A 17,525-nucleotide genomic window follows, 5' to 3' on the forward strand; every position below is an offset into this window, starting at 1 on the left:
GTTAGTTAGTTAGTTCACTATGAGCCTGTTAGTTAGTTAGTTCTCTATGAGCCTGTTAGTTAGTTAGTTCACTATGAGCCTGTTAGTTGGTTAGTTCTCTATGAGCCTGTTAGTTAGTTAGTTCTCTATGAGCCTGTTAGTTAGTTAGTTCTCTATGAGCCTGTTAGTTAGTTAGTTCTCTATGAGCCTGTTAGTTAGTTAGTTCTCTATGAGCCTGTTAGTTAGTTCTCTATGAGCCTGTTAGTTAGTTAGTTCTCTATGAGCCTGTTAGTTAGTTAGTTAGTTAGTTCATATGAGCCTGTTAGTTAGTTAGTTCACTATGAGCCTGTTAGTTAGTTCACTATGAGCCTGTTAGTTAGTTAGTTCTCTATGAGCCTGTTAGTTAGTTCTCTATGAGCCTGTTAGTTGGTTAGTTCTCTATGAGCCTGTTAGTTAGTTAGTTAGTTCTCTATGTGCTTGTTAGTTAGTTAGTTCTCTATGAGCCTGTTAGTTAGTTAGTTCACTATGAGCCTATTACTTAGTTTGTTCACTATGAGCCTGTTAGTTAGTTAGTTCACTATGAGCCTGTTAGTTAGTTCACTATGAGCCTGTTAGTTAGTTAGTTCTCTATGAGCCTGTTAGTTAGTTAGTTCTCTATGAGCCTGTTAGTTAGTTAGTTCACTATGAGCCTGTTAGTTAGTTAGTTCTCTATGAGCCTGTTAGTTAGTTAGTTCTCTATGAGCCTGTTAGTTAGTTAGTTCTCTATGAGCCTGTTAGTTAGTTAGTTCACTATGAGCCTGTTAGTTAGTTCTCTATGAGCCTGTTAGTTAGTTCTCAACGAGCCTGTTAGTTAGTTCTCAACGAGCCTGTTAGTTAGTTAGTTCTCTATGAGCCTGTAAGTTAGTTAGTTCACTATGAGCCTGTTAGTTAGTTAGTTCTCTATGAGCCTGTTAGTTAGTTAGTTCTCTATGAGCCTGTTAGTTAGTTAGTTAGTTAGTTAGTTAGTTAGTTCTCTATGAGCCTGTTAGTTAGTTAGTTCTCTATGAGCCTGTTAGTTAGTTAGTTAGTTAGTTAGTTAGTTAGTTAGTTAGTTAGTTAGTTAGTTCTCTATGAGCCTGTTAGTTAGTTAGTTCTCTATGAGCCTGTTAGTTAGTTCACTATGAGCATGTTAGTTAGTTAGTTCTCTATGAGCCTGTTTGTTAGTTAGTTCTCTATGAGCCTGTTAGTTAGTTAGTTAGTTCTCTATGAGCCTGTTAGTTAGTTAGTTCTCTATGAGCCTGTTAGTTAGTTCACTATGAGCCTGTTAGTTAGTTAGTTAGTTCACTATGAGCCTGTTAGTTAGTTAGTTCTCTATGAGCCTGTTAGTTAGTTAGTTCACTATGAGTCTGTTAGTTAGTTCACTATGAGCCTGTTAGTTAGTTAGTTTACTATGAGCCTGTTAGTTAGTTCTCTATGAGTCTGTTAGTTAGTTAGTTCTCTATGAGCCTGTTAGTTAGTTCTCTATGAGCCTGTTAGTTAGTTAGTTCACTATGAGCCTGTTAGTTAGTTAGTTAGTTCTCTATGAGCCTGTTAGTTAGTTAGTTCTCTATGAGCCTGTTAGTTAGTTCTCTATGAGCCTGTTAGTTAGTTAGTTCACTATGAGCCTGTTAGTTAGTTAGTTCACTATGAGCCTGTTAGTTAGTTAGTTCTCTATGAGCCTGTTAGTTAGTTAGTTAGTTCTCTATGAGCCTGTTAGTTAGTTCACTATGAGCCTGTTTGTTAGTTAGTTCTCTATGAGCCTGTTAGTTAGTTAGTTCTCTATGAGCCTGTTAGTTAGTTCACTATGAGCCTGTTAGTTAGTTAGTTCTCTATGAGCCTGTTAGTTAGTTAGTTCTCTATGAGCCTGTTAGTTAGTTAGTTAGTTCTCTATGAGCCTGTTAGTTAGTTAGTTCTCTATGAGCCTGTTAGTTAGTTAGTTCACTATGAGCCTGTTAGTTAGTTAGTTAGTTCACTATGAGCCTGTTAGTTAGTTAGTTCTCAATGAGCCTGTTAGTTAGTTAGTTCACTATGAGTCAGTTAGTTAGTTCACTATGAGCCTGTTAGTTAGTTACTTCACTATGAGCCTGTTAGTTAGTTCTCTATGAGCCTGTTAGTTAGTTAGTTCTCTATGAGCCTGTTAGTTAGTTAGTTCTCTATGAGCCTGTTAGTTAGTTCACTATGAGCCTGTTAGTTAGTTCACTATGAGCCTGTTAGTTAGTTAGTTCTCTATGAGCCTGTTAGTTAGTTATTTCACTATGAGCCTGTTAGTTAGTTAGTTCTCTATGAGCCTGTTAGTTAGTTAGTTCTCTATGAGCCTGTTAGTTAGTTAGTTCACTATGAGCCTGTTAGTTAGTTAGTTCTCTATGAGCCTGTTAGTTAGTTCTCTATGAGCCTGTTAGTTAGTTCTCTATGAGCCTGTTAGTTAGTTAGTTCACTATGAGCCTGTTAGTTAGTTAGTTAGTTCACTATGAGCCTGTTAGTTAGTTCTCTATGAGCCTGTTAGTTAGTTAGTTCTCTATGAGCCTGTTAGTTAGTTAGTTCTCTATGAGCCTGTTAGTTAGTTAGTTAGTTAGTTAGTTAGTTAGTTAGTTCTCTATGTGCCTGTTAGTTAGTTCACTATGAGCCTGTTAGTTAGTTAGTTCTCTATGAGCCTGTTAGTTAGTTCACTATGAGCCTGTTAGTTAGTTAGTTCTCTATGAGCCTGTTAGTTAGTTATTTCACTATGAGCCTGTTAGTTAGTTAGTTCTCAACGAGCCTGTTAGTTAGTTAGTTCTCTATGAGCCTGTTAGTTAGTTAGTTCTCTATGAGCCTGTTAGTTAGTTAGTTCTCTATGAGCCTGTTAGTTAGTTAGTTCTCTATGAGCCTGTTAGTTAGTTAGTTCTCTATGAGCCTGTTAGTTAGTTCTCTATGAGCCTGTTAGTTAGTTAGTTCTCTATGAGCCTGTTAGTTAGTTAGTTCACTATGAGCCTGTTAGTTAGTTAGTTAGTTCACTATGAGCCTGTTAGTTAGTTCTCTATGAGCCTGTTAGTTAGTTAGTTCTCTATGAGCCTGTTAGTTAGTTAGTTCTCTATGAGCCTGTTAGTTAGTTCTCTATGAGCCAGTTAGTTAGTTAGTTAGTTAGTTAGTTAGTTAGTTAGTTAGTTCTCTATGAGCCTGTTAGTTAGTTAGTTAGTTAGTTAGTTAGTTAGTTAGTTAGTTAGTTAGTTAGTTAGTTATCTATGTGCCTGTTAGTTAGTTAGTTCTCTATGAGCCTGTTAGTTAGTTAGTTAGTTAGTTAGTTAGTTAGTTAGTTAGTTAGTTAGTTCTCTATGAGCCTGTTAGTTAGTTAGTTCACTATGAGCCTGTTAGTTAGTTCTCTGAGCCCGTTAAAGTATGCTGTAATGGAGGATTATGTATTGATCTGAAGATTACAGAACGGTAATAACCCTTAAGCCCAGTTCACATCTAACAGACGAGACGAGACTGTTTTATAACAAATGCTGCTAGCTCAGTGAGCAGGCTAGACAGGACAAACAGGTCTGGGACCAGGCTAGCTCAGTGAGCATGAGGCCTATAGCATGTTGGCATGGCAATATGACAACAGACTATATTACTCAACACAGAATGCTCAGGATACGGGATAGAGGATAGATGGATAGGGGATAGATGGATAGGGGATTTGGGGATAGGGGGATAGATGGATAGGGGGATAGGGGATAGATGGATAGGGTGATAGGGGATAGATGGATAGTGGGATAGGGGATAGATGGATAGGGGATAGATGGATAGGGGATAGATGGATAGGGGGATAGGGTGATAGGGGATAGGGTGATAGGGGATAGATGGATAGGGGATAGGGTGATAGGGGATAGGGTGATAGGGGATAGGGGATAGGGGATAGGGTGATAGGGGATAGGGGATAGGGTGATAGGGGATAGATGGATAGGGGATAGGGATAGATGGATAGGGGATAGATGGATAGGGGATAGATGGATAGGGGATAGGGTGATAGGGGATAGGGTGATAGGGGATAGGGGATAGATGGATAGGGGATAGGGTGATAGGGTGATAGGGGATAGGGGATAGATGGATAGGGGATAGATGGATAGATGGATAGGGATAGGGGATAGATGGATAGGGGATAGGGGATAGATGGATAGGGATAGGGGGATAGGGGATAAATGGATAGGGGATAGGGTGATAGGGGATAGGGTGATAGGGGATAGGGGATAGGGTGATAGGAGATAGGGGATAGGGGATAGATGGATGGGGATAGGGGATAGATGGATAGGGATAGATGGATAGGGGATAGATGGATAGGGGATAGATGGATAGGGGATAGATGGATAGGGGGATAGGGTGATAGGGGATAGGGTGATAGGGGATAGATGGATGGGGATAGGGGTTAGATGGATAGGGATAGATGGATAGGGATAGATGGATAGGGATAGATGGATAGGGGATAGGGTGATAGGGGATAGGGTGATAGGGGATAGGGTGATAGGGGATAGGGGATAGGGTGATAGGGGATAGGGTGATAGGGGATAGGGAATAGATGGATAGGGGGATAGGGGATAGATGGATAGGGGATAGGGTGATAGGGGATAGGGATAGGGTGATAGGGTGATAGGGGATAGGGTGATAGGGGATAGGGGATAGATGGATAGGGGATAGATGGATAGGGGATAGGTGGATAGATGGATAGATGGATAGGGGATAGATGGATAGGTGATAGGGGATAGATGGATAGGGGATAGATGGATAGGGGATAGGGGATAGATGGATAGGGATAGATGGATAGGGGATAGGGGTGATAGGGGATAGAGGGTATAGTGGATAGGGGATAGGGGATAGATGGATAGGGGGATAGATGGATAGGGGATATGGGATAGATGGATAGGGGATAGATGGATAGGGGGATAGGGGTGATAGGGGATAGGGGTATAGTGGATAGGGGATAGGGGATAGATGGATAGGGGGATAGATGGATAGGGGATATGGGATAGATGGATAGGGATAGATGGATAGGGGATAGGGGGATAGGGGATAGATGGATAGGGGATAGAGGGATAGATGGATAGGGGATAGATGGATAGGGGATAGGGGATAGATGGATAGGGGATAGATGGATAGGGGATAGGGGTGATAGGGGATAGGGGATAGATGGATAGGGGGATAGGGGTGATAGATGGATAGGGGGATAGATGGATAGGGGATAGGGGATAGGGGATAGATGGATAGGGGTGATAGTCTCTGCTGCGAAAGTGTTATCCCGTGCTCCTGATATTGACCCTGGCTACTGTAAATACCAGTCATGGCTCTGCATGGTTCTGCGTAGCCTAGAGAAGACATGTGGGAACATTCACACACTGTTCTCTGATGACACAAGTCTCTGAAGTTCTGGCTTCAGATGAGATGAGGTGTAGGTCTATCTCTTTATTTAAACAGGGAGTCACATTGAGATTAAAATCTATTTTACAATAGAGCCCTGTACACATTACAATAAAAACAGAATATTAAAACAACATACACGTGTATAAAACAATAAAATTCAGCACAATAAAAAATAAATAATAAAAACATATTTAATTAAAATCAATCACATTCAACTACGTAGAGGTCCTCAATCAATAGTGTAAACTTCCTGAGTGACATCAGCACATCTGGCTGGCACAAAGCGCCAGGCTCCCCAGCATTGGGCACTCCTGCCACCATCATTATGCACACGCATCAGCGATTATTGGACTCACCTGGACTCAGTCACCTCTGTCATTACCTTCCCTTTATATGTCTGGTTCCCCCGCTCTGTTCCCTGCTTTAGCATTGATTGTCCTATGTCCTTGTTTACCCGTGTGCCGACGCTGTGCCAGTCTTGTTACCTGTTTGTTCCTGATTAAATGTTGACTCCCCGTACCTGCTTCTCATCTCTGGCGTCGGTCCTTACACTAACTGCAGTGAACTTTGCAGATTGTTCCACAAATTTGGGGCATAAAAACAAAACAGATTGGAGTGATCTCTAGTGTTACCCATTCCTGTGAACGGGTTTGGTAATTTATGATTTATTTATGATAATTTATGAGGTTACATACAGAGGGATTTTCTGTCAGGTTGCTAAGCAAATAAATCAAAGAGAATTCAGCTCTCTTCTTACAGACAGAGAGGTCCATCCCACATTTTTATACAGACTACAATGATGAGTCCTAAAATTGTCCCCTGTGATAAAAACGTATTGCTCAGTGGTAGACGGCGTCCAGGTTGTGACCGCGTGCATGTAAACAATATCACAAAAAAAATCCAATACAGGGAGAAGCGTTGTTTGAACAATCTTTCTCCTATTTTTAATACTAAGATTTATTTTGATATAAAAAAAAAAACAAGCTTGGATCTTAGCTTCTTTTTTAGCATCAGAAAGACTTTCTTCCCATTGGATACAAACTGGTTGAATCCATTTTGTTTGGATACAAACTGGTTGAATCCATTTTGTTTCAACGTAATTTGGCAATTTATTGTGACGTGGAAAATGTTTTGGATTAAAAACGTTTTTTTTTAAAACGAATCAAAGTAAACTGTTGTTTTTTTTTTTTAGGGTTCAAAAATTTCAATCACAGGATTATGTTCTCATTGTAACCCATTTTCAACATAGACAAACCTTGTTATGAAATATGTTGAATTTGTACCTTTGAAACAACGTTAGATCTTCAACCTTATACCCACTATCAGAAAAAACAAACAATAGGCTGGCCAGCACCTCTAAAGCTACCCATTCATGGTGTTAACCAAGCCCTGCCTAGCTATGATATTTATCAATGACTACTACCAATGTCCTATCTCTCAATAACTAAATAGATTCACAGTTGCTGTCAAAGTCATTCCAAAGGGAAGGTTTAACAGAGCTTATTAAATGTGACAATACTTTATAAGTCATATATGTGCTGTATTTCTTTTTCTCCGGGCCCCCGAGTGGCACAGCGGTCTAAGTCACTGCATCTCAGTGCTAGAGGCGTCACTACAGACCTTGGTTCAATTCCAGTCTGTATCACAACTGGCCGTGATTGGGAGTCCCATAGGGTGGGGTGTGTGTGTGTGTGTGTGTGTGTGTGTGTGAGACAAGCTTACATTACTGCTTACCATGAAAGGCTCCAGAGCAATTAGCCTTAAGTCAAAGTAAATATTCAACTCAAGAAGCTCAGATGTTGAGTTGGAAACGGAAGATCAGTCACTCTGATGTTGAAATATGTAGGTGCTCGTATTTAGACACCGTTTCCAACTCAACATCACAGTGACTGAGCTTCCGTTTCCAACTCAACATCAGAGTGACTGAGCTTCCGTTTCCAACTCAACATCAGAGTGACTGAGCTTCCGTTTCCAACTCAACATCAGAGTGACTGAGCTTCCGTTTCCAACTCAACATCAGAGTGACTGAGCTTCCGTTTCCAACTCAACATCCGAGTGACTGAGCTTCAGTTTCCAACTCAATATCAGAGTGACTGAGCTTCCGTTTCCAACTCAACATCAGAGTGACTGAGCTTCCGTTTCCAACTCAACATCAGAGTGACTGAGCTTCCGTTTCCAACTCAATATCAGAGTGACTGAGCTTACGTTTCCAACTCAACATCCGAGTGACTGAGCTTCCGTTTCCAACTCAACATCAGAGTGACTGAGCTTCCGTTTCCAACTCAACATCAGAGTGACTGAGCTTCCGTTTCCAACTCAACATCAGAGTGACTGAGCTTCAGTTTCCAACTCAACATCAGAGTGACTGAGCTTCCGTTTCCAACTCAACATCAGAGTGACTGAGCTTCTTGATTTGAATATTTACTTTGACTTAAGGCTAATTGCTCTGGAGCCTTTCATGGTACGCGATAATGTAAGCTTGTTATTCACACACACACAGGTCTGGTAGCGTACTGTACGTACATGCCCATGTTTCTGGCCTCTCCTTGGCTCAAGTTCTCCTCCGGACCCACAACCTTGAAGCTGTTAAACACATCTTTACTCTCCTCCCAAAACCTCTGGATGTCTCTCTCATGGTAAACCTCCTGAAGACAGAGAGAGAGGGAGAGAGAAGGTGAGAGAGGGTGAGAGAGAAAGAGAGAGAGACCTTTTGTGAGTGTAATGTTTAGTGTTAATTTGTATTGTTTCTTTTACTTCTGTTTATTATCTACTTGACTCGCTTTGGCAATGTTAACACATGTTTCCCATGCCAATAAAGCCGTTCATTTGAGTAAAAAAATTAATGAATTGAGAGGGAGAGAGAGAGAGAGAGAGAGAGAGAGAGAGAGAGAGAGAGAGAGAGAGAGAGAGAGAGAGAGAGAGAGAGAGAGAGAGAGAGAGAGAGAAACATAGTTATTACTAATATTATATTTAAAGACAGCTGAGAGAGAGGAGAGTACATGGTTGATGAATTAGGTGCTGTGTCTTGGATGCCATAATTGAGTCTATCCAGAGCCAAGGTCCAGCTGCAGTTACTCACGTTGTTATGAACGAAGATGTTGAGTTTATCTTTGGGGTAGTCGAGGGTCACAAGTCTCTGGAAGAATTCAGAGAGGAAAGGAGTGGGCTGTTCGATAAACACTCCAACCATCACAGTGGGATACTCCTGTTTAAAAAAATAAATAAAATACATACTTTTTATTAAACAAAACTTAACGACACGTTGCAGTTACGGAAAGATGTTTTGAATAACTCGTACCTTTGGGGCCATACCTGAAAACATTAGTTTAAGTTCAAGGTTAAGTTTAAGCATCAGCCAATTAAAATCATTGATATAGTGTAGTGTGTGTCACGTCCTGACCAGTAAAAGGGGTTATTTGTTATTGTAGTTTGGTCAGGACGTGGCAGGGGGTGTTTGTTTTATGTGTTTTGTTTTTTTTTGGTTTATGTTCTATGTTAGTATATTTCTATGTTTGTTCTAGGTTGTCTATTTCTATGTTGAAGTTTCTTGGGTTGACCTTCAATTGGAGGCAGCTGTACCTCGTTGCCTCTAATTGAAGGTCCTATTTAGTAGGGGTGTTTTTTTCCCTGTGTTTTGTGTATGTTGCACCTGACGGGACTGTTTACGGTCGTTTTGTTGTTTTGTTGATTTTGAGTTAATAAAGTGAATAAGAGCACGTCACACGCCGCGTCTTGGTCCCCATTAGATGACCCACGTTACAACGTGAGAGAACGCTACATTGTAGCTGGTCCCATCTGATAACCTGGCACCTGTTAGCCCTATGCTAACCTCATCAGGTGGTAGTGATTACTTCCTGTAACAAATTCCTCATTAGCCTATCAAAGATCTTAAAACTTTTTCTCCACAAACTAATGGCATTTCTTAAAATAAGTCAACTCAGCCACCAGAGGGATACATGTAAACCTTGAATTTGGAGGTTGACCTATTTTAAGAAATGCCTATTTTAAGAAAAAGTTTAAGATCTTTGATAGGCTAATGAGGAATTTGTTACAGGAAATTGTCACTGCGGCCTGGTGAGGATATCATTGGACTAACATTTTCAATTAGCTCATGCTTAAACTTAACCCTTGCTCCCGAGTGGCGGCGCAAGGGTCAAAGGCACTGCAACGCTGTGCTAAAGGCGTCACTACAGATCCTGGTTTGATTCCAGGCTGTATCACAACCATTTGTGATTAGGAGCCCCACAGGGTTTGGTCGGGGTAGGCCGTCATTGTAAATAAGAATTTGTCCTTAATAACTAACTCGGCTTAGTTAAATAAAAGTTAAATAAAAACATATTGGCTAGTATGACCTCATGACATCTTACATTAAGAACTAACGTCTCGCCAACACTTTACCTCATCGCTCATGAACAGAAAACAAAATGCATTGTTAAAAGTGAACACCTGCCACAAACCGTAAACAACAACACAACGGCAACAAAGAGTGCAGATCCAAACAGCCCAGTATGTCTGGACAAAATCAGAGTCATGAAGAGAAAGTAGACAGAGGAGAGAGTTCTTTCCCATGACTCTCTCTCTCTGAGCCTCCAGCTCAAAACAGCTCTACAGGGCTAGCCTTGCCTTTCTCCTCTTGACCATGTTAAAGACCAGGCCTTTAAAGACCGGCCTGGGATGAAAAGGGACCCGGTTGAAACCATCTAATTTGTGAGTTCCGCCACGGCTCAGAGTTCCAGAACTTCCAAGCATGGAAGGGTCACCCAGGGATCAAGCCAGTGGTCCCTTAAATTGTTACCGGCAAAGAGGACGGAAAGAAAAAGAATGAGAGAGAGAGAGAGAGAGCGAGAGAGCGAGAGAGAGAGCGAGAGAGCGAAGAGAGAGAGAGAGAGAGAGAGAGAGAGAGGATGCTGCAGAATCTCAGAGTAGTTGACAGGACCTCTGCCTACAGAGACAGCCTTCCAACATTAGCAGGTCAGTGGCAACAACGTGTCTGTGTGCTGGTAGGACCTAGACCCTCTCCCAAAATCACAGTGTACATAGCAAGAGGACCGGCAATGACCCAGGCTGACCGTATCCTTTAAACATGCAAGACATACTCTCTCTTTTCTCTCTCTCTCTCTCTCTCTCCCTCACACCTTTTCCTCACAAACAGGCAGGGCACAGCAGGCCCAGTGTTCCTGAACCACCCCGCTCTGTTGGAAGTTGAACTCTTGGATGCATTTACCCCACAGTCCAGAACTTCCTCCAGCCAGACTAGTATAGTCCTGTAAGTCTGAATTCCCTCCACTCAGACTAATATAGTCCTGTAAGTCTGAATTCCCTTCACTCAGACTAATATAGTCCTGTAAGTCTGAACTTCCTCCACCCAGACTAATATAGTCCAGTAAGTCTGAATTCCCTCCACCCAGACGAATATAGTCCTGTAAATCTGAACTTCCTCCACCCAGACTAATATAGTCCAGTAAGTCTGAATTCCCTCCACTCAGACTAATATAGTCCAGTAAGTCTGAATTCCCTCCACCCAGACTAATATAGTCCTGTAAGTCTGAATTCCCTCCACCCAGACTAATATAGTCCAGTAAGTCTGAATTCCCTCCACCCAGACTAATATAGTCCAGTAAGTCTGAATTCCCTCCACCCAGACTAATATAGTCCTGTAAATCTGAACTTCCTCCACCCAGACTAATATAGTCCAGTAAGTCTGAATTCCCTCCACCCAGACTAATATAGTCCAGTAAGTCTGAATTCCCTCCACTCAGACTAATATAGTCCAGTAAGTCTGAATTCCCTCCACCCAGACTAATATAGTCCAGTAAGTCTGAATTCCCTCCACCCAGACTAATATAGTCCAGTAAATCTGAACTTCCTCCACCCAGACTAATATAGTCCTGTAAGTCTGAATTCCCTCCACTCAGACTAATATAGTCCAGTAAGTCTGAATTCCCTCCACCCAGACTAATATAGTCCTGTAAGTCTGAATTCCCTCCACTCAGACTAATATAGTCCAGTAAGTCTGAATTCCCTCCACCCAGACTAATATAGTCCAGTAAGTCTTTTTCTGAATAACAAAGCAGTGAGAAATGTCTGTGACTCTCATCTCACCCTCAGCCTCCAATAAATACCCTGCCCAGATGAGAGACTTGTCCGTTCCTTGTATTTAGTGGTAGTCTGGTAGAAGAGGGTTCATTGAGGACATCTTCTAGACATTCTCACAAAGATGTCTTTTATACAGCGTGGTTGGCTTGTATTGAGTTAGCTCCAGATACAGTTAAATATAGTGAATCCATCCCATTCATATACCTCACAGTGAAGTCTCTGCATGGGAAAAGAGACTCTCTGAAGACATCTGAATTCAGTATACAGTAACGGTCAAAAGTTTTCGAACACCTACTCATTCAAGGGTTTTTCTTTAATTTTACTATTTTCTACATACATGAAGACATCAAAACTATGAAATAACACATATGGAATCATGTAGTAACCAAAAAAAGTGTTGTTCAAATAGCCACACTTTGCCTTGATGACACCTTTGCACACTCTTGGCATTCTCTCAACCAGCTTCACCTGGAATGATTTTCCAAAAGTATTGAAAGAGTTCCCACATATGCTGAGCACTTGTTGGCTGCTTATCCTTCACTCTGCGGTCCGATTCATCCCAAACCATCTCAATTTGGTTGAGGTCGGGGGATTGTGGAGGCCAGGTCATCTGATGCAGCACTCCATCATTTTGCTTATTGGTCAAATAGCCCTTACACAGCCTGGAGATGTGTTGGGTCATTGTCCTGTTGAAAAACAAATTATTGTCCCACTAAGCCCAAACCAGATGGGATGGCATATCGCTGCAGAATGCTGTTGTAGCCATGCTGGTTAACTGTGCCGTGAATTCTAAATAAATCACAGTCAGTCTCACCAGCAAAGCACCCCCACACCATCATACCTCCTCCATGCTTCACGGTGGGAACCACACATGCGGAGATCATCCAATTTGGACTCTAGACCAAAGGACACATTTCCACCAGTCTAATGTTCATTGCTCGTGTTTCTTGGCCCAAGCACGTCTCTTCTTCTTATTGGTGTCCTTTAGTAGTTGTTTCTTTGCAGCAATTCAACCATGAAGGCCTGATTCACACAGTTTCTACAATGTGATACAGTGAATTATAAGTGGAATAATCTGTCTGTAAACAATTGTTGGAAAAATGACTTCTGTCATGCACAAAGTAGATGTCCTAACCACCTTCCCAAAACTATAGTTTGTTAACAAGAAATTTGTGGAGTGGTTGAAAAACAAGTTTTAATGACTCCAACCTAAGTGCATTTAAACTGTATGTCTATAGAGACAGTTACTCCTGTCAGTGATATGTCTGTTCAGACATTGCCTGCCTTGGCTGAACTTTGTGAGAGAAAGAAATTCTGCTCACCGCAGTAATTTACCCCGGGTGGATACAAGCCTTACTGAACAAGCCACTAAAAAGATGGCTGGTTGACAGTGACACCCCTTTAAGTGAAGCTCAATGAAAACCCAAAAGCCATTTCCTCTACCACAGCAGTTCTCTGCTTCCTCTACCTAGAGTGCTCTTTTAGTAAGGGTCTGCAGGGACACAGGGCACACGGCCTGGTATTATTGGACTGGGAGGGTCACATGCAGCGTAGACCGGGCAAACGCATGTTGATATTTTGTACATCCACACCAGACGCGATCCAGATACGATCCAGATGTGATCCAGATACGATCCAGATACGATCCAGATACGATCCAGACACGATCCAGATACGATCCAGACGCGATCCAGACGCGATCCAGACGCGATCCAGACGCGATCCAGACACGATCCAGACACGATCCAGACACGATCCAGACATGCAGGTTGAAATAGCAAAACCAACTCTGAACCAACTATATTACATTTGAGGACAGGTCGAAACAAATGAAACATTCATGGACATTTAGCTAGCTAGCTTGCTTGTTGCTAGCTAATTTGTCCTGGGATATGAACATTGGGTTGTTTTTTTTTTTTTATTATTTACCTGAAATGCACAAGGTCCTTTTTCTGGATCTTTGTAGAATTTTGACCCATTTTGAGTCACACAAAATAGTGTGTCCTCGACTACGTTATTTAATCCACAGATAAAAGGGGAAACTATTAGTTTCTAGTAATTTCTTCAGTAGTAGGAGGAGGGGGAGTTGGAGGAAGAGAGAGAGGAGGAGAGAGGAGGAGGAGGAGGAGGAAGAGGAGGAGGAGGAGGAGGAGAGAGGAGGATATTTTATTTTGATTTCTTTTAGTCCTCATTTGGACTAATCTTCCAAGAGTCCTTAAACAGTAAAATACAATTTATAATACGATCACATTTTCACATATAACACAGTGTTACAAACAGACATAATACACTGACATATTGACCAGATAAATACTCTAACAGTCTATAAAGATAGATTGATTCTTCATCTACCATTGTCCTGCACAACTTTCCTATGTATTATATTTAAATGGTTTTAAAGTATTGTTTGAATTTATATATTGAAAAGTTTCTGGTTTGCTCAGATAAATTATTCCAAATCTTCATTGCTCTAAATAGAAATGTTATTTTGACTATTTCTCATTTCTGTCTGGATAACCCATACAGTTGAAGTCAGAAGTTTACATCCACTTAGGTTGGAGTCATTAAAACTTGTATTTCAACCACTCCACAAATTTCTTATTAACAAACTAGTTTTGGCAAGTCGGTTAGGACATCTACTTTGTGCATGACACAAGTCATTTTTCCAACAATTGTTTAGAGACAGATTATTTCACTTATAATTCACTGTATCACAATTCCAGTGGGTCAGAAGTTTACATACACTAAGTTGACTGTGCCTTTAAACATCATGGACAATTCCAGAAAATGATGTCATGGCTTTAGAAGCTTCTGATAGGCTAATTGACATCATTTGAGTTAATTGGAGGTGTACCTGTGGATATATTTCAAGGCCTACCTTCAATCTCAGTGCCTCTTTGCTTGACATCATGGGAAAATCTAAACTTCTGACCCACTGGGAATGTGATGAAAAAAATTAAAGCTGAAATAAATCATTCTCTCTACTATTATTCTGACATTTCACATTCTTAAAATAAAGTGGGGATCCTAACTGACCTAAAACAGGGAATTTTTACTAGGATTAAATGTCAGGATTGGTGAAAAACTAAGTTTAAATGTATTTGGCTAAGGTGTATGTAAACTTCCCATACAACTGTAGATGGTGGACAATCTAACTGACTGAATGTCTGTCTCTTACCAACTGAATACTGTTGTGAATAAAGTTTGGCCGTTTTAAATGGTGTTTATTAGGAAATAAAAGAAGCAGTTTTTTTTCAATTATCTTATTGATCGATGACCAACCAAGAGCATTGAGCATGACTACAACAGTAGAACCATATCTCCACCTTAAAACAATCCTTGCTGCTTTGTTCTGTGCAATCTACAGCCTCCTAATGTCACATGCTGAGGCATTTCCCCCCAGACCACAGGACAGTAGTTCATCAGACTTGTTTGCTTAAGAATCTTTCCTGGTAAATATTTAGCTATCCTTCTGATCATGCATGCAGTTTTTTACATAGATGATTTATTTGAGACGACCATGATAAGCATTTGTCTAGCTGCACTCCTAGTAGTTTGGTTTTTGCCACTTCCTCAATTTGTACTCCCCCCCACACTTAATTGTAGAGGAGGAGAGAGGAGTTGGAGAAGGAGTGAGGAGGAGGAGAGGAGAGATGATGAGGAGGAGGAGGAGAGGAGAAGGGGGAGGAGAGTGGAGAAAAGAGGAGGAGAGAGGAGGAGGAGGAGGAGTTGGAGAAGGAGAGAGGAGGAGGAGAGAGGAGGTAGAGGAGAGAGGAAAAGGAGGAGCAGAGGAGGAGAAGAGAGAAGAGAAGGAGGAGGGGGAGGAGAGGGGGAGGAGGAGAGAGGAGGAGGAGAGAGGAGAGAGGAGGAGGGGGAGGGGGAGGAGAGAGGACGATGGGGAGGAGGAGGGAGAGGAGAGAGGGGAAGGAGGAGAGAGGACAGGGGAGGAGGAGAGAAGAGGAGGAGAGAGGAGGAGGAGAGAGGAGGAGGAGGAGGAGGAGGAGAGAGGAGGAGGAGGAGGGGAAGGAGGAGAGAGGAGGAGGGGGAGGAGGAGAGTGTAGGGGAAGGAGGAGAGGAGAGGAGAGGAGAGGAGAGGAGAGGAGAGGAGAGGAGAGGAGAGGAGAGGAGAGGAGAGGAGAGGAGAGGAGAGGAGAGGAGAGGAGAGGAGAGGAGAGGAGAGGAGAGGAGAGGAGACGAGGAAATCTCAGGTTCTCAGGATTCACTCACTTTGAGCTGAGACAAATCCACCATGTTGTGGTCACAGACGCCACAGCCTCTCTCATAGTTCCAGGCATTGGGGATGTAGTTTCCTAGATAGTTCAAATACATCTGGAAGAAGAAAATAAAAAAGTAAATCATCACATGAATGAACAAAGAAACTTCATCTTTATTTTAAAGTTTAATTATCCTTTACAAAAACATTCTATAATTGGAAATAGAAGATGATTTAATCCCATGAGAAGTATATTCCGTGCTGGCGTTTGGTCCATGTGGTGATTCAGAGCAGGTCAGTAGGCCTGCGTTCCAAATGGCATCCTATCCTCTAGATAGTGCACTACTCTTCACCATAGCCCTGTGTGGGGGGGTAATGTAGGACTCACACTAGTGAGATGGTCCGTCTGGACTGAGAGGTCACTGACAGTTCAGAGCAGACGATTAAAGGCCAGAGCACCATAAACATTTCCTCTGTCAAATCTACACTGACTAAATGGACTGTAATTGTCCCAGTCTGAAGTCGCTTCCCAGAATTTAGCTGCAACAAGTCATTCTAGTTTAATTCACTCATCCTTCAGAGAAGTGTGTTCCCCTACTTACTAGTGTCAATGTGACCTGAGACAGAAATGAACAGCAGTTTGGACAAATAGCAATTTATCCAGAACAAAAATATATGTGATCCAACCAATGATATCCCCATAGCACACACACACACACACTTACGCACACGCGCACACACACACACACACACACACACACACACACACACACACACACACACACACACACACACACACACACACACACACACACACACACACACACACACACACACACACACACACACACACGCTGGAAGCACACACACACACACACTTACGCACACGCACACACACACACACTTATGCACGCACGCACACACACACACACACACACACTTACGCACACACACACTTACGCACATGCAAACGCACACACACACACACACACACACACACACGCTGGAAGCATTTTAACAACAGTAGTGTTTGGATTCTTGTCTTGGCTAAACAACAACTGATTCTCTGGCAACTAATCCATGACAGAGCTGTTGGAGGTTAACTCTGTGGACGTTGTGTGTGTTTGTGGTTGTGATTACTGGAAGCTAGGGATCATCCACTTCATCTCGTCTGACGACAACAACCACACTACAGATGTCTTCTAGATGCAACTAACCCAGACTTTATTCAAAGGTAGTCCAGTTAAATTGTTGTGGTAATCCCAGATTAAGAGATGTAATCCCAGATGGAGAGATGTAATCCCATATTAAGAGATGTAATCCCAGATTGAGAGATGTAATCCCAGATTAAGAGATGTAATCCCAGATTAAGAGATGTAATCCCAGATTAAGAGATGTAATCCCAGGTTAAGAGATGTAATCCTGCTGTATACCTGACAGGCGGTTACAGATGAAAACTCTCTCTCCTCCGCAAAAAAGAAAGTGAAATCCCTCTCTCTCCCCCATCTCTCCATCTTCCTCCCCATCTCTCCATCTTCCTCCCCATCTCTCCATCTTCCTCCCCACCTCTCCATCTTCCTCCCCATCTCTCCATCTTCCTCCCCACCTCTCCATCTTCCTCCCCATCTCTCCATCTTCCTCCCCACCTCTCCATCTTCCTCCCATAAAAGAGATAGGCCTCCAGCCAGCCCACTGTCTTCACTCTAATAACTCACTGACACTTCTCCACAGCTGCTGGTACGGGTTTACAGGCTGATTAATGAAACAACAGTCCCTGGGGGCTCCAGGCAAGGCCAAAGGGTCTGGAGGCATAACCAGGTTGGGCTGCACATCCTTGGGCCTTAGC

The 17,525-nt window shown here is 42.1% G+C and overlaps 1 protein-coding gene across 2 annotated transcripts in view; it reads right to left on the reverse strand.

Moving 5' to 3' along the window:
• The window catches only part of LOC106590681 (procollagen-lysine,2-oxoglutarate 5-dioxygenase 2), a 127,829-nt gene that overhangs the window by 38,072 nt on the left and 72,232 nt on the right, over nt 1-17,525 (reverse strand). For both annotated transcript variants that reach the window (XM_014181840.2, XM_014181839.2), the window contains exons 8-10: nt 15,694-15,795; nt 8,450-8,575; nt 7,894-8,015 (exon numbers count right to left, since the gene is read on the reverse strand). In XM_014181840.2, the coding sequence (XP_014037315.2) occupies nt 7,894-8,015; nt 8,450-8,575; nt 15,694-15,795 (350 nt within the window). The remainder of the gene's footprint in view (nt 1-7,893; nt 8,016-8,449; nt 8,576-15,693; nt 15,796-17,525) is intronic.

Source organism: Salmo salar, chromosome ssa29 (genome assembly GCF_905237065.1).
Source record: "Salmo salar chromosome ssa29, Ssal_v3.1, whole genome shotgun sequence".
Lineage (NCBI taxonomy): Eukaryota > Metazoa > Chordata > Actinopteri > Salmoniformes > Salmonidae > Salmo > Salmo salar.